General features: G+C 38.4%; 1 protein-coding gene across 1 annotated transcript in view; it reads right to left on the bottom strand.

The window, feature by feature from the left end:
* Positions 1 to 3,732: 3,732 nt before the first annotated feature.
* The window catches only part of coro2aa (coronin 2Aa), a 35,877-nt gene continuing 17,262 nt past the window's right edge, over positions 3,733 to 22,347 (bottom strand). The window contains exons 2-12 of the mRNA XM_053232872.1: positions 20,997 to 21,197; positions 18,479 to 18,595; positions 17,235 to 17,384; positions 16,872 to 17,051; positions 14,855 to 14,971; positions 13,917 to 14,021; positions 12,747 to 12,843; positions 11,709 to 11,821; positions 9,788 to 9,878; positions 8,347 to 8,624; positions 3,733 to 6,420 (exon numbers count right to left, since the gene is read on the bottom strand). Of these exons, the coding sequence (XP_053088847.1) occupies positions 6,298 to 6,420; positions 8,347 to 8,624; positions 9,788 to 9,878; positions 11,709 to 11,821; positions 12,747 to 12,843; positions 13,917 to 14,021; positions 14,855 to 14,971; positions 16,872 to 17,051; positions 17,235 to 17,384; positions 18,479 to 18,595; positions 20,997 to 21,197 (1,572 nt within the window). The 3' untranslated portion in view covers positions 3,733 to 6,297. The remainder of the gene's footprint in view (positions 6,421 to 8,346; positions 8,625 to 9,787; positions 9,879 to 11,708; positions 11,822 to 12,746; positions 12,844 to 13,916; positions 14,022 to 14,854; positions 14,972 to 16,871; positions 17,052 to 17,234; positions 17,385 to 18,478; positions 18,596 to 20,996; positions 21,198 to 22,347) is intronic.

Below are 22,347 nucleotides of genomic sequence, written 5' to 3'. Positions count from 1 at the left end.
TCTGTATCGTATCTGTATCGTATCTGTATCTGTATTGTATCTATATCGTATCGTATCTGTATCTGTATTGTATCTGTATCTGTATTGTATCTATATCGTATCGTATCTGTATCGTATCTGTATCTGTATCGTATCTATATCGTATCGTATCTGTATCGTATCGTATCTGTATCGTATCTGTATCTGTATTGTATCTATATTGTATCGTATCTGTATCGTATCTGTATTGTATCTGTATTGTATCTATATCGTATCGTATCTGTATCGTATCGTATCTGTATCATATCTATATCGTATTGTATCTGTATCGTATCTATATCGTATCGTATGTGTATTGTATCTGTATTGTATCTGTATCGTATCTATATCTATATCGTATCGTATCTGTATCGTATAGTATCTATATCGTATCTGTATCGTATAGTATCTATATCGTATCGTATCTGTATAGTATCTATATCGTATCGTATGTGTATTGTATCTGTATCGTATCTATATCTATATCGTATCATATCTGTATCGTATAGTATCTATATCGTATAGTATCTATATCATATCTGTATCGTATAGTATCTATATCGTATCGTATCTGTATCGTATCTATATCGTATCGTATCTGTATCGTATCGTATGTGTATTGTATCTGTATCGTATCTGTATCGTATCTATATCTATATCGTATTGTATCTGTATTGTATAGTATCTATATCGTATCGTATGTGTATTGTATCTGTATCGTATCTGTATCGTATCTATATCTATATCGTATTGTATCTGTATTGTATAGTATCTATATCGTATCGTATCTGTATCGTATAGTATCTATATCGTATCGTATCTATATCGTATCGTATCTATATCGTATCGTATCTGTATAGTATCTATATCGTATCTGTATTGTATCTGTGTCGTATCTATATCTATATCGTATCTGTATCGTATAGTATCTATATCGTATCGTATCTATATCGTATCGTATCTATATCGTATCGTATCTGTATAGTATCTATATCGTATTGTATCTGTATCGTATAGTATCTATATCGTATCGTATCTGTATCTATATCTATATCGTATCATATCTGTATCGTATAGTATCTGTATCGTATCGTATCTGTATCGCATCACACAACATCTAGAAAGGCGAGTAAACCAGCGGCTTATATCTGTCAGATAGTGACAGTCTCTCAGAAGAGGTCATTATTACGTCATTTCAAAGGAATTTAAAGTATATGGAGTTGTGAATGAGGACTTTATGAAGATTAACATTTGCTGAAGGACTGATATATAAACGGTGGAGCCGCTGAACGAGCCGCCGCTGGTAGATCTACCCCAGATTCTGACCCAAGCTGTTCACATATCAAACGGAGAACACGAACTGTATCGTATCTGTATCATATCTATATCTGTATCGTATCTGTATCGTATCGTATGTGTATCTGTATTGTATCTGTATCGTATCTGTATCGTATCTGTATCGTATCTGTATCTGTATTGTATCTATATCGTATCGTATCTGTATCTGTATTGTATCTGTATCTGTATTGTATCTATATCGTATCGTATCTGTATCGTATCTGTATCTGTATCGTATCTATATCGTATCGTATCTGTATCGTATCGTATCTGTATCGTATCTGTATCTGTATTGTATCTATATTGTATCGTATCTGTATCGTATCTGTATTGTATCTGTATTGTATCTATATCGTATCGTATCTGTATCGTATCGTATCTGTATCATATCTATATCGTATTGTATCTGTATCGTATCTATATCGTATCGTATGTGTATTGTATCTGTATTGTATCTGTATCGTATCTATATCTATATCGTATCGTATCTGTATCGTATAGTATCTATATCGTATCTGTATCGTATAGTATCTATATCGTATCGTATCTGTATAGTATCTATATCGTATCGTATGTGTATTGTATCTGTATCGTATCTATATCTATATCGTATCATATCTGTATCGTATAGTATCTATATCGTATAGTATCTATATCATATCTGTATCGTATAGTATCTATATCGTATCGTATCTGTATCGTATCTATATCGTATCTGTATCGTATCGTATGTGTATTGTATCTGTATCGTATCTGTATCGTATCTATATCTATATCGTATTGTATCTGTATTGTATAGTATCTATATCGTATCGTATGTGTATTGTATCTGTATCGTATCTGTATCGTATCTATATCTATATCGTATTGTATCTGTATTGTATAGTATCTATATCGTATCGTATCTGTATCGTATAGTATCTATATCGTATCGTATCTGTATCGTATAGTATCTATATCGTATCGTATCTATATCGTATCGTATCTGTATAGTATCTATATCGTATCTGTATTGTATCTGTGTCGTATCTATATCTATATCGTATCTGTATCGTATAGTATCTATATCGTATCGTATCTATATCGTATCGTATCTATATCGTATCGTATCTGTATAGTATCTATATCGTATCGTATGTGTATTGTATCTGTATCGTATCTATATCGTATCGTATCTGTATCGTATAGTATCTGTATTGTATCGTATCTGTATCGTATCTATATCGTATTGTATCTGTATAGTATCTATATCGTATTGTATCTGTATCTGTATAGTATCTATATCGTATCGTATCTGTATCGTATAGTATCTATATCGTATCGTATCTGTATCGTATCTATATCGTATCGTATCTGTATAGTATCTATATCGTATTGTATCTGTATCTGTATAGTATCTATATCGTATCGTATCTGTATCGTATCTATATCGTATCGTATCTGTATCGTATCTATATCGTATCGTATGTGTATTGTATCTGTATCGTATCGTATGTGTATCGTATCTGTATCGTATCTATATCGTATCGTATCTGTATCGTATCGTATCTGTATCGTATGTGTATCGTATCTGTATCGTATCTATATCGTATCGTATCTGTATAGTATCTATATCGTATCGTATGTGTATTGTATCTGTATCGTATCTGTATCGTATCTATATCGTATCGTATCTGTATCGTATAGTATCTATATCGTATTGTATCTGTATCTGTATAGTATCTATATCGTATCGTATCTGTATCGTATCTATATCGTATCGTATGTGTATTGTATCTGTATCGTATCGTATGTGTATCGTATCTGTATCGTATCTATATCGTATCGTATCTGTATAGTATCTATATCGTATCGTATGTGTATTGTATCTGTATCGTATCTGTATCGTATCTATATCGTATCGTATCTGTATCGTATAGTATCTATATCGTATTGTATCTGTATCTGTATAGTATCTATATCGTATCGTATCTGTATCGTATAGTATCTATATCGTATCGTATCTGTATCGTATCTATATCGTATCGTATCTGTATAGTATCTATATCGTATTGTATCTGTATCTGTATAGTATCTATATCGTATCTGTATCGTATCGTATCTGAATCGTATCTGTATCGTATCATATCTGTATCCGTATCGTACCCGTATCGTATCTGTATTGTATCGTACCGTATCTGAATCGTATCTGTATCGTATCATATCCGTATCGTATTGTAACTGGATCGTATCTGTATCGTATCGAGGCCTGAGGTTTACACCACTACACAAAACCCTGCCAAAGCACTGTAAGTACACTACACAAATTCTACCGATTAGGGCGGAGCCAGAATAAACAACAACAATCTACTGTCAGAAACGAGGCAGAGACGTGAGTCGTTCCCAAACACACACTGTAATTGGGATGAGACACAGTACAGTAGTGAGAGAGTACAGCGTGTGTGTGTGTGTGTGTGTGTGTGTTAACAACTTTAAAAGTACACAGTGAATCATAAGACAGTTTAAAAAGCAACTTAAAAGAAATGTGTGATTTCCTCCTGTTCTCTCTCTCTCTCTCTCTCTCTCTCTCTCACACACACACACTCACACACACACACACACACACACACACCTTTAAAGCTTACTTTTAAACCTATGGCTTTTGTTCAGATGTGTGTTACACTGTGTGTGCAGTGTGTAACAGTGTTAATGTGTGAGTTTTCAGCTTCATCGAGAATGAAGGCACTGAAAAATGAAAAACGTGATCATCTTTAGCGCTGAACTCGTGCGAGTGAAATCCTCTGTGCTGATGAAACACCTACAGCGCTGGACTGACTCTTAGTCTTAACTCTTTCTAGTGCCGAGTTTCAGCGTTCGATTAACACCTTCAGGGATGATGTCATATACAGTGTTGAATAAGTGAAGGATAAATCAAGAGTTCCAGTGTTTTATGACACCTACAGTTTGTAATGAACACCTCCAGACATGCCTTTGTGTAGAATTAGATAAAGTGTTAATGTTTTAGTGTGTAACTGATTAACTCTTCCTGTGTGTTTATTAGTGTCCAGCTAAAAACTGACAGATTTCAGTGTGTGTAGTTACGCGAGTTAAAGTTAAGCTCCCCCCTGAAACACGTTAAACACGTTTGTACTGAAATATCTGTAAAGTGGTTAGTGATTCTGGTGATAATTTATTAGTTGTTGATGTTTATTTGTTATTCCCGTGAGAAGTTAGTGGTTGTGTGTCATGCTGATGTCACAGGGGGCGGAGCTAGTGGATTTACAATGGAGTATAATAGGAGAGAAAAATTCACAGATCTCAAAGTTTCTCCAGAAATCCAGCGTAGAAGTCGGAGAGACATTAAAACAAACGCTAGACTCAAAGTCCCAGAATGCAATGCAGCCACAAGACTCAGAGACTCGGCTAGTTAGCAATATCTGAGATGACGAGTGTGACGGTGTTAGTGGTGGTATTAGTGAAAGTTGAAGTTTTAGAAGTTGATGTGTGTGTAGATGAGGAGCTGAGAGAGCGGGACAGAATGAAAGACTAAAGCCCCGCCGCATCACTCTCTTTAGGTAGAGATGAAGCAAGAGGTAAATCCCACTGCACCACTATCAGAACAGCATTGTGGGTAATGTAGGAAACTGTTAACCAATGTGAAAAACAGATGTTAATGATAAAGATTAATATACAGATAGTTCAGGGTGAGCTGTTATGAGCGAGAAAGCAGAATAAACACTACAAAGCCTACACAGGTTGTTATTATCAAGCTGCTATTAATAACCTTTAGACTGGAGTGAAGATATGCTGATAAAACAAGTGGGACATTAACTGAGAGAGAGAGAGACTTAGAGAGAGAGTGTTTAAAGTGATTCTCTCTCGACCGCCTCACAGTTGCGGGAAATACGGCACTAAACTAAAAGTTACATGGCAAAAAAAACCTAAAAAAAAAATCAAAAATCCTAAATTTGTGTTCTTTCTATACACACAAGCCATAAATCTAGTCTAAATTCTTATTAATATCCAAATAAAAAGTGAAAAAAAATGCATAAAAATATATGAAGCTAATCAAAATAAAGGAAGTAATAGTAAAAAAAAATCCAGTTAAGAGAAAAGTGATGTTTTAAAAACAAAATACAGGTGCTGTTTTTATTATTTTTTAAATCCAGTGTAATAAAACTATCAGAGCAGGTTTTACTAGAAATTACTAACAATTATATGAATAATATTAACATTATTGCAGGATCATGGCCATACGTGAGTGTTGGTCATGGCTTAATCTATTTTACATACATTGCTTTATTTTATTTTATTTTTTTCGAAAATGTGTTGAATTAAAGCAACAGTTTGACAAAAAGCTAGCGTGGCTCAGCGCTGTGAGAAGACGATTCTAAACCCTGCCGCTGCTCTTCAACCAGAGCAGTCAGATCTTCAGCTACAATCCACACATCTTAATTATCTTTTGCTCTTATTTGGTCACTGTCTTTTTTAAAAAAAATTAAAACATAAAGAGAAACATAAAGACAAAATAAATAAGAGAGAAGTAAAGCGTGTCACCGTGAGATACCCGTAACTTTATCATACAGCAGTTTAACTCACTAACACATTCAGTGTGTTACACAATCATCATAATGTCTTACCTGGAGATTAACACACACACACACGCACACACTCGCACACATAAAACATCTGAATGCATTATCTAAGACAGGCACATCATTTCTTTTTTTCCAAAATAAAAAAAAAAGATTAAAAGTAACCTTGCATAGCTGTGAGGTGTAAAAAAAACAAAGTGAAACTAAATAAAGATTAAAAGCCACATTGAAGCACAAAGCTGTACAAAAGTGACGCAGGTTTCATGATTAAAGCAGGGTTAGGCAGCTTGAGGTCCAGTGTGTGTGTGTGTGTGTGTGTGTGTGTGTGTGTGTGTGTGTGTGTGTGTGTGTGAGAGAGAGTCCCTTCTCAGCGTGAGTTCCTGACATTTTTTATCTCGAGCTCGAGCTGCTTTATCCGAACGTCTCTCTGACAGAGAAGCTCACGGAGCCGCCGGATCTCCTCCTGCTGCTTATAATACATCTGCAAGAGCTACACACACACACACACACACACACACACATTAAACTTCCTGTGACAATATATATGTATACAAACAACAACAATATTGAGAATTAGAATAAGTGTGTGTGATTATAGCGAGTGTGTGATTATACAGTGTGTGATTATAGCGAGTGTGTGATTATAGCGAGTGTGTGATTATAGAGAGTGTGTGATTATAGCGATAGTGTGATTATACAGTGTGTGATTATACAGTGTGTGATTATAGCGAGTGTGTGATTATAGCGAGTGTGTGATTATAGAGAGTGTGTGATTATAGCGAGTGTGTGATTATAACGAGTGTGTGATTATAGCGATAGTGTGATTATAGCGAGTGTGTGATTATAGAGAGTGTGTGATATAGAGAGTGTGTGATATAGAGAGTGTGTGATTATAGCGATAGTGTGATTATAGAGAGTGTGTGATATAGAGAGTGTGTGATTATAGCGAGTGTGTGATTATAGAGAGTGTGTGATATAGAGAGTGTGTGATTATAGCGATAGTGTGATTATAGCGAGTGTGTGATTATAGAGAGTGTGTGATATAGAGAGTGTGTGATTATAGCCAGTGTGTGATTATAGAGAGTGTGTGTTAGTGTGTGATTATAGAGAGTGTGTGATTATAGCGATAGTGTGATTATAGAGAGTGTGTGATATAGAGAGTGTGTGATTATAGCGAGTGTGTGATTATAGTGAGTGTGTGATTATACAGAGTGTGTGATTATAGCGATAGTGTGATTATAGAGAGTGTGTGATATAGAGAGTGTGTGATTATAGCGAGTGTGTGATTATAGTGAGTGTGTGATTATACAGAGTGTGTGATTATAGCGAGTGTGTGATTATAGCGAGTGTGTGATTATAACAAGTGTGTGATTATAGCGAGTGTGTGATTATAGCGAGTGTGTGATTATAGCGAGTGTGTGATTATAACAAGTGTGTGATTATAGCGAGTGTGTGATTTTAGCGAGTGTGTGATTATAGAGTGTGTGATTATAACGAGTGTGTGATTATAGCGATAGTGTGATTATAGCGAGTGTGTGATTATAGAGAGTGTGTGATTATAGCGATAGTGTGATTATAGCGAGTGTGTGATTATAACGAGTGTGTGATTATAGTGAGTGTGTGATTATAGCGAGTGTGTGATTATAGAGAGTGTGTGATATAGAGAGTGTGTGATTATAGCGAGTGTGTGATTATAGAGAGTGTGTGATTATAGAGAGTGTGATTATAACGAGTGTGTGATTATAGCGATAGTGTGATTATAGCGAGTGTGTGATTATAGAGAGTGTGTGATTATAGAGAGTGTGTGATTATAGCGATAGTGTGATTATAGCGATAGTGTGATTATAGAGTGTGTGATTATAACGAGTGTGTGATTATAGCGAGTGTGTGATTATAGAGAGTGTGTGATTATAGAGAGTGTGTGATTATAGCGATAGTGTGATTATAGCGAGTGTGTGATTATAGAGAGTGTGTGATATAGAGAGTGTGTGATTATAGCGAGTGTGTGATTATAGAGTGTGTGATTATAGCGAGTGTGTGATTTTAGTGAGTGTGTGATTATAGAGTGTGTGATTATAACGAGTGTGTGATTATAGCGATAGTGTGATTATAGCGAGTGTGTGATTATAGCGAGTGTGTGATTATAGAGTGTGTGATTATAGAGAGTGTGTGATTATAGAGAGTGTGTGATTATAGCGATAGTGTGATTATAGCGAGTGTGTGATAGAGAGAGTGTGTGATTATAGCGAGTGTGTGATTATAGAGAGTGTGTGATATAGAGAGTGTGTGATTATAGCGAGTGTGTGATTATAGAGTGTGTGATTATAGAGTGTGTGATTATAACAAGTGTGTGATTATAACAAGTGTGTGATTATAGCGAGTGTGTGATCATATAGCGTGTGTATGTGTGAAGCACCTCATTTTCAGTTTTAGGCGGTGAGCAGAGCGTGAAATCTCTCTGTCCATTAGCAATGGTCTCAGTCAAGTTCTGTTCCTTCCTGTCCTCTTTCTTCACTTCTTGTCTTTCCTCATCCATGTTCCTCTGGTGTTCAGTGAAGGTGAGCTGCTGAAGACCAGGTCGACTCTGAGAGCGTCGGGTGTCTAACTGAACGCTGGGAGCTTTCACCGGTTCCTCATCCTCATACAGCTTCACCTTAGTGACCACGCCCGGCTTCAGGGACACCAACACCGGACCTGCGGGGGGAGGGGAGAGGTTTCGCTTACCTTCAGTGGAATTTCACATTCTGAATTTTCACTCTGTAGATGGAGACACTAATTACTACACACGGGGGAACATCTAGAACATTGGTAGGTACACTTTATATGGTAATTGGGGGCGGGGCTAACAACACTGATTGGTTACACAACGTACAACAATCAAATTCAAATTCAAATTTTATTTGTCACATTCATAACCATACACAGTACGACTTGCAGTGAAATGCTTTATACAGCTGTTCCGACTGAGAAAAGGAAATATAGAAAAATATTAAATATAAAGAAAAATATAAAGAAAAATATTAAATATAAGAAAATTATATACATAAAAAATATGAAGCGATTTAAAGAAAAAGTAAAAAGAAAAAAAAAAAAAATCACATACTACACACAAAAAAACACAGGTTCTTTAGGGAACCAGAAATAGGCATTCCAGGGTTCTCAAAGTGTTTGAGGAATTATTTTACTATAAAAATCCATCTATTCAAATATTACCTCATTATTTATATATTCTGGTTATTTATTGAAGCCGTATATATTCTTTTTCTTGAATAAAAAAACACTAAATGATAAAATATAATAGAATTATGATTAGATTGAAGTTGACATTATGTTCAGGCTGACTTGTTTTAGAGTTATTGAGGTTTACATTAAACCTATTTAATTTATATACAGTGATTTCTACCAGTGCAACAAATGCATAAGAAAAATCGCCTGCACACGTCACGGCTCTGTGGCGGTTCCAGAGCGTCGCTTTGAGAACCGTGGTTCTGTGGCATCACTACAGATTAATACTGTTCTTTAGTGTCTCAATAACGTTATTCTGTGGTAGAGTTAAACCGGGAACTTTAACCGTGTAGGATGCGACAATGACATCATTGCAGCATTGCATTTACGGTTGTCATGGTGACTGTTTTAGCTGTCTCTTAAGGTTGCGAAAAATGAACTCGATTCAATTCAATTCAATTTTTATTTCTATAATATAATGGACACTGTCACAAAGCAGCTTTACAGAAATAAATACTTTCAAATTAAATTCTTAATTCAGAATTTTTTTTTCTTTTTGGGAAGGTTATAAAGTTCTCTCTGTCTCTGTGTGTGTGTGTGTGTGTGTGTGTGTGTGTTGTAGACGCTCAGACCTTTGTCCATGCCTCTCAGCCACTCCTCCGCCGTCATGGCTGGTTCCTTCCCGGCCGTCATCGGGTAAATATCCTCCTGATAGGACTCAGACTGTAACAATTAACACACCACACACACACACACGCACACACCACACACACACAGTGTTTAATACAGAGATAAATCTATCATCTTTACACAAACTTCCTTAATGATTTTAAAGTGTGTTATCTCACAAGTTTGTGCACTTTGGTTTCAGAATGTTGGAAAACTGTAGGAAGAAATCAGGATTTCTATTTAACTTCCGAAAAGGAACCTGGATTCATGTCCCAGATCACAACTCGATCCTCGTCTGACTCACTTCACTCAAGCTTATAACGTAATGAAACGTCCCTTACGTTGGCCAAGAGAAGGTCGTCAAGAGCACATTATAAACAGGATTGGAACAAGGCCAGAGAAACAGAAAGGACACGTGTGCTGCTGGCTAACATCTCATTTCACTTATTCAAATCTGAAGACATGCATCTAGGGCTCCAGTGAGATACAAAAAAAGCAGAAAAAAAAGATTAAACACAAATTGTACTAGTGGGCATGAAGTATCTTCATTAGACAATCTTACTGAATTAAATTATTAATGTTAACTCCCATATAGAGGCGATTATAACACTAATGAAGTGGAATATCTTTCTCCTAAAACACACTGAATAGTAGAAACAGTCAGATGAAATGCTGCTCTCTGCTCACTAGAGGTCACTGTTTCCCACAAAATCATACCAGAGCCACGCTGACTTCTCACTGGCTACGTTTCCACGCACATCAATATCAATATCAACAGAGCTGTGTGCTTATCTTCAGTTTTCAGATGACTTATAATTAACCCCGCCTACAAAACACACCAGTAACCAATCAGAGAGAAGTTTCTGAATCCACTGAATACACTGGAGCCAATCATGGAAGGTTAAAGATTAACATTTTTGCACTGATTTTGATGTTTATAGTCTGATCTAGGGCTGCAACAATGACTACATTTACACGCACATCAATATTCCGATATTAATCAGAATTTGGCGATATTCTCATTAGTAATGAGTCGTGCATGTAAACACCGCAATCCAATTTCAATCCGATTCAGATTAAGATAATATTCTGATTCCCCAAATTCCAATTCCTGTCCCTGGAATATTCCTGTTTTAATCAGAAATCTGTTGCATGTAAACACCTTATTCAGAAAATCCACTGAAAGGAGATATACACGCAGCTCAGTACGCAGGGAATTGTGGACGCTAACAGATGCGTAGCTGCAGGCAGGTATTTAGGAACGGCGACTCAGGAATACTTACAGCAACCAAACCACGTATACAGGAATATTCCGGTTTCTGTACGCATATAAACATCGTATTCGGAATACGGACCTTAAACGGAATTTTTAATGTGCGTGTAAACATAGTCACAGTGTTGATATATTCTATTATTATTATTATTATTATTATTATTATTATACATTTTATTTACAGGCGCCTTTCATGGCACTCAAGGACACCTTACAAAGTCCATAAAACAGGGTGAAACAATAACATTAAACAATAAAAGCCAATACAACAAACAAACATAAAATCACATAAAAGCCTGCCTAAAAAAATAAGTTTTAAGACGAGATTTAAAGACCGGAAGCTCGTGACCCCATGGAAGTTGTCCGAGTGCGTGGGAAAACAAGAGCAAGTGCAGAAGCCGATCTTAAAATGCGAGAAGGAGTGTGTATATGAAGAAGATCAAAGAGATATGAAGGAGCCAAATTGTTGAGTGCTTTGTAAGTTAAAAGTAAAATTTTAAAGTTTACACGGAATTTAACTGGAAGCCAATGCAAATTTTGTAAAACAGTTAGAGATATTCTACTCTGAAAATGAGTGTGTGTGTGTGTGTGTGTGTGTGTGTGTGTGTTACCCTGCGTGGGACGATCATGGACAGTGGCTCGATGAGACTCTTTGTGGTCACCAGTCTGTAAAACCTGAAAACTTCACAGGAGCAAACGTCCAGCCCTCGCTTCGGCATCACACCTACAGCAATAATAATAATAATAATAATAATAATAATAATAATGACTCTATAATATAACCATAATATGAATTAAGACTTTTAAATATGTAAATATACTTAAATATTTAAAATTAAATACATAAATATACAATACAAACAATATAATGACCATATATTTAAATAGGAACTTCATAAATGAGATATAAAGTCTAATAAATATAAAAAGAAATTAATTAAATATGAACTAAGTGATTAAATAAATAATTATACAAATTAATTTGTAATTAATGAATACAACTGACTAAACTTACAATAATAATAATAATAATAATAATAATAATAATAATAATAATAATAAATGAAACTCCAGTTCACTTAACAATACAAACAACAGAAAACAAACAAAAAGTAAGCATTTCAATCCTAAACATTATATAAATAATAAATAACGTATAAGCAATAAATAAGCTTCAGGGTAAAATAAGAAGTGTTGGATGTTAAAAGTCCACATTTTTATACAGAAACACAGTAAAATAATTAGCATTACATGCTGAAACCTGATGTTTTTAAACCTTTAGGCTGAAATGAAGAATTATTTGTGTTCGTCTGTGTGAAGTGCAGAGAAACTGTGTGTGTGTGTGTGTGTGTGTGTGTGTGTGTGTGTGTGTTGTTCAAACGGCTGCAGGTGATTTATATCATCAGCTTCAAATTCTATATCATTCCGTCCCAAACCATTCGTTTCACACGAACACACACACACACACACACACACACACACACACACACACACACACGTTAATGTTCTGACACAGTGTTTAGGATACGAGACACTGCCTCAGTATTATAACACTAATTAACACCTCATTAACATATTCTACAGTACAGAATTTAATCTGTGTGTGTGTGTGTGTGTGTGTGTGTGTGTGTGTGTGTGTGATTTATTACCCATTCCTTTCTGCGGAAGGAGAGAGCGATATTCAGTCAGGTAGTGCACATACGGTTTCTCCGAGCTGATTTCATAATATCGGATATTTCCATCTCCCTACAACACACACACACACACACACACACACACACACACTCGTTTAATTCTGTCCTTATGGGGACTGAATGTTGTCATATCCAGTAAACAGTAATGAGGTGTTTTTGCTCAACATGTATTTAGTATAATAGAGTGTGTGGGAGTGTGTGTGTGTGTGTGTGTGTGTGTGTGTGTGTGTGTGTGTGTGGGTGGGTGGTGCTATAAAATATGTCGCTCAGCAAGCTTCTTCAACTACTGAGATCATGCACTAAATATATAAGTAAATAAATAAATAAATAAGTAAGTAAGTAAATAAGTAAGTAAATAAATAAATAAATAAGTAAGTAAGTAAATAAGTAAGTAAATAAATAAATAAATAAATGTATATAATCTTATTCACTTTATTACTCACATCTTACTAAACATTACAGAAATCAGCAGTTATTATTAGAAACAACTGCATTCCATCAAACAGAAACGAAAAAAAAAAAAACACTTCAAAAACATTTCAATCAAATGAAAAGGATTCTAGAACCTGATTCTAGAACCGGATTCTAGAACCCGTCTGTCCCTTTGATCTCTTTGATGTCAGGTTAGACCTTTGATCACCTGACCTTCACCCCGCCTCCCAGTCATTTTCTATAGAAGCAGGTGAATTTCTTCACCTTCACGCAAACGAGAAACAAATATCACTAGAGCCCGGCCAATCAGATTGCAGCGTGATGTGAGCTCCTGTCATGTGCCACGCCCACCGTCACGGTCACACCACACACAGACACACACACACACACACACACACACGCACACACACACACACTGAAATCAGTGCAGCAAGATTTTTACATACCAGAAAACTCTGAAACAAGCAGGAAGTAGCTACACTGCGTTAAAATTATATTTAGTGAGAGAGAAACACACTGAGTAAAAATACAGACGTGTTTATAACGTGATGCTGAATTTCTATTTTTTATTTTGAACAAAAAGACATGTGTTCATAGCAATATACACACAGAGTGCTCAGGGCTTGTCCTGTGTGTGTGTGTGTGTGTGTGTGTGTGTGTGTGTGTGTGTGTGTGTCGGTTTTGCATACTCACTTTGCCAGCTATGTAAAGCATGTGTGTGTCAGGGTCGTAAAAAGGGAACAACACACCCGAGGAGCCATCTAAGTCCTCCAGAAACGATGGCTGGGAGAGGTCCTCCTGCGCGCACACACACACACACACACACACACAGACACACACACACACACACACACACTTCACTTCATGAGTGTAGTGCACTACAGAAGTGTGTTATTTAAGACACAGCTCGTGGACTTGAACAGTACACTGGAGGTTTAATCTTGTAAAGTTTTCTGTAAAGTTAAAATATTTACAGATTTTCTTAAGTGGAATCATCATGACACACCTCGATGTTTACCTGAAGAATCTTAAGGAATGCCATAAAAACAAAACAAAAAAGTTTAGTGCTTTACCTGTCACTTCCTTCAGGATACACAAAGGGTAGGAAAAATTATTATAATAAAAATAACTTCTTATAAAGTTACAGAGCAGCCTGAACTGTTTTTTTTCTAAATCTTTAAGACCGTATGATTAACTCTTGTACACAAAAAACTTCTTTAACACTCTTGACCAATCCCATCCTCTCAAACACTCTTAACCAATCCCATCCTCTCAAACACTCTTAACCAATCCCATCCTCTCAAACACTCTTAACCAATCCCATCCTCTCAAACACTCTTAACCAATCCCATCCTCTCAAACACTCTTGACCAATCCCATCCTCTCAAACACTCTTAACCAATCCCATCCTCTCCTACAAACACTCTTGACCAATCCCATCCTCTCCTCCTCTCCCACACTCTTGACCAATCCCATCCTCTCGAGCAAACACTCTTGAGCCATATACACTGTCATGTTAATGAGCATGGTCTTTCTTTGTCCCAGAAGCTTCATATCTAGCTGGTTGCTAAGTAAAGACACTTCCAGCATGGATACACACATACACACACGCATCTCTACTCGGATCTCACCTGATCCCACAGGGCGATCTGCCGATTGTTCCAGCGCGAGCTCCCCGTCGACAGCAGCATCTTCAGATTCCCCAGAAACATCACTTTACTGGCTCTGTGTGTCTTTGTGTTGGTCTCCTGAAACACACACAGCACATTCAGACACACATCACAATCACAGTGAACACACAGTGCACTGTGCGTGTTTGTGTGTGTGTGTGTGTGTGTGTGTGTGTGTGTGTGATGTCACGTTATAAACAAACGCAACCCAAATATTTACTAATGACGCATAAATACATAAACCATTTAGCGCTGCCTCATTACACTTCATATTTCGAGTGTGTGAGGAGTAACAGAGTGACGACACAGTGAGTGTGTGTTCTAGCGGCTACGTCCCAAATCACAACAATACACTCGATACACTACACACACTCTTTACCTACAGGTGCTGGGTCACTACTGAAGTGTTTTCTTATTACCATGGCAACCGGCTACAAACCAAAGACATATATGACTACTATTGATCTTCTCTCAGGAGAAGAGTGTGAGGTTTAGATGTGTAGAAGAGGAGAGCGTATGTCACATATGTATGCACACACACACACACACGCACACACGCACACACACACGCACGCACGCACACGCACACACACGCGCGCGCACACACACGCGCGCACACACACGCACGCACGCACACGCGCGCGCACACACACACGCGCGCGCACACACACGCACACACGCGCACACACACACACACGCGCGCGCGCACACACACGCGCGCGCACACACACACACACACACACACACACACACGCACACACACGCACAGAGTAAGGTTTTGCTCCGGAATAAGTAAGTATGTAAATATAATAAAGAAATTCAAATATAATTTAAAATGCTAAGTTAAAACTACACTGTAATGAATTTATTAAAATAATTATTCTATATTCAATATAATTATACTGCAAATTATTTAAATAAGTATAAAGTCATCATACATGAAAAAGTACAGAAATATACAATCATGTGAATATAATATATACCAAATAAAAACAATAAAATGATAATGTATTAAAATGAATACAAAATCACATAAATGATAAATAATAAAATGATTAAAATTAATAATAAAATAATTAAATGAACTAAATGTACTAAAAAATCTAAATTGAAAAGTTAAAAAATAAATAAATATGAATTAAATAAATAGATTAAAAAATACAGTAAAAGACATAAAAACAAAATATAAATGTATCTGCCAAAAGACATACAGTATATTTAAATTAAATATTTAAATTAAATAACATGATATATCATAATGCAAAAATCTGATTATGTGCGTGAATGTGAGTTTCACGTCGTGTAAATCAACGTTCTATTAATTATGCGTCTAATGCAATCGCACGGTTTGAACAGCAGAGGTCCCAATCTGTCTAACCCATAAAATATATAGAGCACACGATGACCAATAGCTCCAGATCGCAACCGACATGCATTAGAGCTTATACGGTTACACGACCACATTATAACAGTTAACCAGAGCTCTTTAGTAGCTTTTAAACGACACCAGCCGCACACCGCTGCGATCTACAGAGCGCCGAGAAACAGGTCACAGAACTCGGGCATTTTATCCGACTTTGGAGCTCTATTTCCAGTTAAAATGACGCCTCAGGCTCTGCTACCGAACTCATTATGTTACAGTCAACCATTTTCCCAGGTCAGATTTATTCAATCAAACTTTTGGGAGAATTTATACATTTATTTCTTTATTTTTTAGAACCTGTAGTGAATTTTTTTCACAATATTAAACCTCTGATCATAGCAATTTTTGATGTATTTAGTTTTATACAGACAAAAATGCACATTGTTTTACATTGTTTTTTTCATTCAAATTTTATTCAAAGTATTCTGAGAATCGAATTGAATCATGAGTCATGAAGCCAGGATCGTTAATGGAATGTTCCGATACATTATATATGTAGTTGTTGAAAGAATCTCTCTCTCTCTCACACACACACACACACACACACACACTCACCTGCAGCAGTGCTCCTGTGCGCGGGTCGATGATGCGGATCTTCTTGTCTTTACAGGACGTGGCTATGCGACTGCCGTCTGTGTTGAAGGACATGGAGAGAACCACGTCTGTGTGAATCTTGATGGAACGTACCGGGTTCTTTATCACCAGCTCAGGTGTGTTCAGGTTCCACACCATCACCTGCACACACACACACACACACACACACAGATTTTTACACCCAGGAAGCACGTTTGTGTTCTAAAGACTCCTTTATCAATTTACATCCTGTTCCAAACTGTGTGTGTGTATGTGTGTGTGTGTGCGTGTGTGTGTGTGTGTCTCTGTGTGTGTGTGTGTGTGTGTGTGTGTGTGTGTGTCTACCTGGTAGTCGTAGCCAGTACTGAACAGGATGTTACTGGCGGTTGGATGCCACTCTATCAGTCCGACTCGGCGCGAGTGACCCTGAAGCTCCTTCAATGGAACTGTAATGTTCTTCATCACACCATGTTTAGGAATGTCCCAGATTTTCACCTGCAGGCACACACACACGCACACACACACACACACACACAATCAGAGTTCATTACTGAACTGACAGCTAAACCTCAGGAGTGTTCTGTGTAATAATCTGCACTGACATCAGCACAAACACTAGCGAGCGACAAAGCGACAGACGACTGTTTGTTTTCTATGTACGTGCGACAGAAAACTGCGATTCCAGTGACAAGAGAAGTAGTGACAAATCCAAACGATTCTCTCAAATGATTCAGAGGACCCCATGTGGTGCGACGTTTCTTCAGTTCCCCGCTCACTACTTTAGTTCCTACCTGTGCTTAGTTCCCACGAAAATGAAATAAAAACTTATAAGCGTGGTTTCATTTTCTCCTGTCATATACGAGCTCTCATTATCATTAAACGTGTACAGAGACGTTAGGAAGAAAAATAAAGCTTGGAAGGAAGTAGCAGAGATCGTTGGGGTCTCTGGCGAGTGTACGTAGCTAGTACAGTTAGCTTGCTTTGCTAAGCTAATCTGAGAACAAAGCTAGTGCGAAGTCGAGCACATAACATGCAACCAATTTTCACACTAACACTAGTTAACTGCGTTATTTAGTTTGTGCTTAACTAGTTAACAATAGAAATGATTGATATATATATATATATATATATGGCTATTACTGTTTCTCAGGCCACGCCCACAAGTAAGTGAAACTGGAAGTGACACGAGAGGCTCGTCACCTGTTAGTGTGACTGTAGTGTCGCAGTGTGGAATTCAAAGTATGTGAAGAAAAATATTCATGATTACGTTAATGCATTGCTACATTATCAGTGTTCATCTCTCTCTTTCTCTCTCTGTCTCTGTCTCTCTCTCTCTCTCTCTCTCTCTCTCTCTCTGTCTCTCTCTCTGTCTCTGTCTCTGTCTCTGTCTCTCTCTCTGTCTCTGTCTCTCTCTCTGTCTCTCTCTCTGTCTCTCTCTCTGTCTCACAGCAAGTGCTCAAAAGATGAGGCAGGGCTTAGCACACTATCTCTAGCTCCACTTCCCTCTGACTGTGTGTGTGTGTGTGTGTGTGTGTCTGTGTGTGTGTGTGTGTCTGTGTGTGTGTGTGTGTGTGTGTGTGTGAGCTGACCGTTGTGTCCTCTGAACAGGAAGCTATGCAGAAATCGTTGAATGGATTCCACTTGATGTCTAGAACGTTCCCTCTGTGACCAGAGATCCTCGGGTGATGGGGGTCCACCTTCCCTGTCTAACACACACACACACACACACACACACACACATTTACATTCAGAGAGAGTGTGTGTGTTACATTTTATTATTCAAATTATTTGCACAATGTCCTGAACCACTGTGGAGAAACTCCAGAGTATCCATCATATTCCACAATGCACTGCAATAGGTGTGTGTGTGTGTGTGTGTGTGTGTGTGTGTGTGTGTGTGTGTGTGTGTGTTCACGCAGGCCTGTTAGAAGTTGAAGAATGTGGAGTGTGTGTGCACAGAGTGCTGACCTGCTACTACACACTCAAAGTGTATGTAAAGGAGGGCATACACAAGAACACACACACCACTATGTGTAATGAGTAATGCGTGTGTGTGTGTGTGTGTGTGTGTGTGTGTTTGGGACACATCCAGTGATCAGAGGAGCTGATAAACTGTGTGATATTGAGCAACAGTGTGTAGTTTAAACATGTACAAATCAGCACGCGCACACACACACACACACACACACACACACCTCCAGGACTGAATGTGAGAGAAAGTGAAAAATGAAGGTGATAAAAGGAAAGAAAAAAGAAAGTGCGAAAGAAAAAGAATGAGATAAGAGCAAAAAAGAGCAAAAGCAGAAAGAAAGAAAGTGAGTTGTGATGTTACAGATGTTTCCCCTGAGCCTTCTCATGTCCAGTCCTGCAGGGGATTGTGGGTAAACATGATGATGTCATCAAGACAATCCAAGCCAAGTGCGTACGTGCCCTTCAGAATGTGTGTGTGTGTGTGTGTGTGTGTGTGAGGCATGACAGAGCCTCAGGCCTGATGAAATACTCATTTGTCTTATCTACACTTTTGCTGTCACTCACACACACACACACACACATTTCTATCACCACAATAACACACTCACATACACACTGCCCAGTCTGACTGACAGACATTTACAGTCATGGGAAAAAGAAAGTACACCCTTCTTCAATTCTAGGTTTTTATTTTTTGTGGTGTGGCCCTAAATAACAATTGTGTGGTTCTCACCAACTTCTATAAACAACCACAGGTGACAATAACAACAACAACAACAACAACAAAAATACAACAGATTTCAATATGTATTGTTGGCAGGTTGGTGTTCTGGAGCATTCAGGTGTGTGTCTACCTCATGCCAAGAAGAAAGCACATCAGCCATGACCTCAGAGAAGCAATTGTTGTGGCTCATCAATCTGGGAAGGGTTATAAGGCCATCTCCAAACTATTTGAAATTCACCATTCTACAGTGACAAGGACTGTTTACAAATGTAGAGCTTTCAAGACGGCTGCCAATCTTCTCAGGAGTGGACAAGGTCAGACCATTTAATGCTCAGAGGTATAAAGAAAAGAGCTACATCATGTGACCTACAGGCCTCTCAATGTTTATGTTTATGACAGCACAATCAGAAAAAGACTGAAGAAGTACGGCTTTCATGGAAGGATGGCTAGGAAAAAGCCCCTTCTCTCCAAAAGGAATATGGAGCAAGACTTAGGTTTGCAAAATTGCATCTGAACAAACCACAAATGTTCTGGAACAATATCTGTTGAACTGATGAGACCAAGGTGGAGATGTTTGATCATCATGCACAGTGCCATGTTTGGTGAAAACCAAACACAGCGTATCATCACAAACACCTCATACCAGCTATGAAGCCTGGTGATGGAGGGCTGATGATTTGAGTTTGTTTTGCAGCCACTGGACCTGGGAAACTTTTAGTCATTGAGACAACAATGACTTTATACCAGAATATTGAGACAAATGTGAGGCCATCTGTCCAGCAGCTTAAGCTGAGCTGAAATTGTGTCATGCACCAGGACAGTGATCCCAAACACACCAGCAAATCGACATCTGAATGGATAAAGAAGAAAAAAATCAAGGTCTTGGAAGGGCCAAGTTAAAGTCCAGACCTCAACCCCATTGAGATGCCGTGGTGGGATCTTCAGAGAGCTGTGCATAAACGAATGCCTTCAAACACCAATGAACTGAAGAGATGTTGTAAAGAAGAGTGGGTCGGAGTTTCTCCAAAACGATGTAAGAGACTGATAAACTGCTACAAGTTCCAAGTTATTGTTGCTAAAAGTGGTTCTACATGCTGCTGAATTACAGGGGGGTGTATTTATTTTCCCCACCTGGTTTATGAATGTAGGATTACTTTCTGTAAAAAATTATTACATATTGAAATCTGTTGTGTTTTTTATTGTCACCTGACATTATTTGTTTATAGAGGTTGGTGAGGATCACACAATTATTATTTAACCCTGATAAATAAAAACATAGAACTGATGGAGGGTGTACTTTCTTTTTCCCATGACAGTATGATGGTGTGGACAGATAGAGATAGATAGATGGACAGAGACAGATAGATGGATAGAGACAGACAGATGAACAGACAGATAAACAGATAGCTTACATGATTGATGGACAGGACAAGGAAGGCTCCACCCCCTGCACACTCGGTGATAACGGCGATGAATCGCGGGTTGACGGCACAGAGATGGTTGTCATGGACACTGTGGGTGATTGGCACTCCATCGTAGCAGTTCTCCTTAGTGGCGGCTTTGCCGAACACGTGACGGAACTTTGAGCTGCGGTACTGAGGACGCCATGTCATCTACAGATACACACACACACACACAACATCATGCTTTATTGTCCTAAAGATTCTACTGTGTTCTCACATTCCGCAAGGTCTGTGCTATAAAAACGCTGTGTTGCGGTGTGGACTGACGCCATGTTGCGGTGTGGACAGACGCCGTGTTGTGCGGTGTGGACAGACGCCGTGTTGTGCGGTGTGGACTGACGCCGTGTTGCGGTGTGGACAGACGCCGTGTTGCGGTGTGGACAGACGCCGTGTTGTGCGGTGTGGACTGACGCCGTGTTGCGGTGTGGACTGACGCCGTGTCGCGGTGTGGAAAGACGCCGTGTTGTGCGGTGTGGACTGATGCCGTGTTGCGGTGTGGACTGACGCCGTGTCGCGGTGTGGACAGATGCCGTGTTCTGCGGTGTGGAAAGACGCTGTGTTGCGGTGTGGACTGACGCCGTGTCGCGGTGTGGACAGATGCCGTGTTCTGCGGTGTGGAAAGACGCTGTGTTGCGGTGTGGACTGACGCCGTGTCGCGGTGTGGAAAGACCCCGTGTCGCTGTGCGGACTGACGCCGTGTCGCGGTGTGGAAAGACGCCGTGTCGCGGTGTGGACTGATGGTGTTCTATCTATATTTTGACAATACCTTTTCACGACCTGACACTTGTCATTTGTCATTTTTCATCTTTCAGAATGTTAAAAACTGTGTGTAAAGAAATTAAACATGCTTCTTCTTTAGTCCTGCATCAAATAACTTTCTTCACAGTGTGTAAACTATTCCATGTGAGATCAGATACACATTCACTGTGAGTGTACGGACGTGTTCCAGTTGGAATTTAAGCCGTAAACGTGTTTCGACAACGTCGTCTGTTTTCATTACAGTGATATCGGATCTCTAAACCTGAATCGATTCCCAGCTGTCTCTGGATGACATCACGATAAGCAATTCAGTGGAATCTCCTGAGGAACCGTGTTAACATCCGAGTCAGCTCTGTCCGGACCTGTCCTCTGAGTGTGTGTGTCCAACTGCTTTCCATCCAACACATAATCACACTACTTTACTTTAAGTAATAACTCATCACTTTATTTGTATTTAATGTACATTTACATTTACATTTACGGCATTTGGCAGACGCCCTTATCCAGAGCGACTTACAATTATCTCATTTATACAACTGAG

This window comes from Pangasianodon hypophthalmus, chromosome 3, assembly GCF_027358585.1.
Source record: "Pangasianodon hypophthalmus isolate fPanHyp1 chromosome 3, fPanHyp1.pri, whole genome shotgun sequence".
Taxonomy (NCBI): domain Eukaryota; kingdom Metazoa; phylum Chordata; class Actinopteri; order Siluriformes; family Pangasiidae; genus Pangasianodon; species Pangasianodon hypophthalmus.
This window is presented reverse-complemented; position numbering and strand designations above follow the sequence as displayed.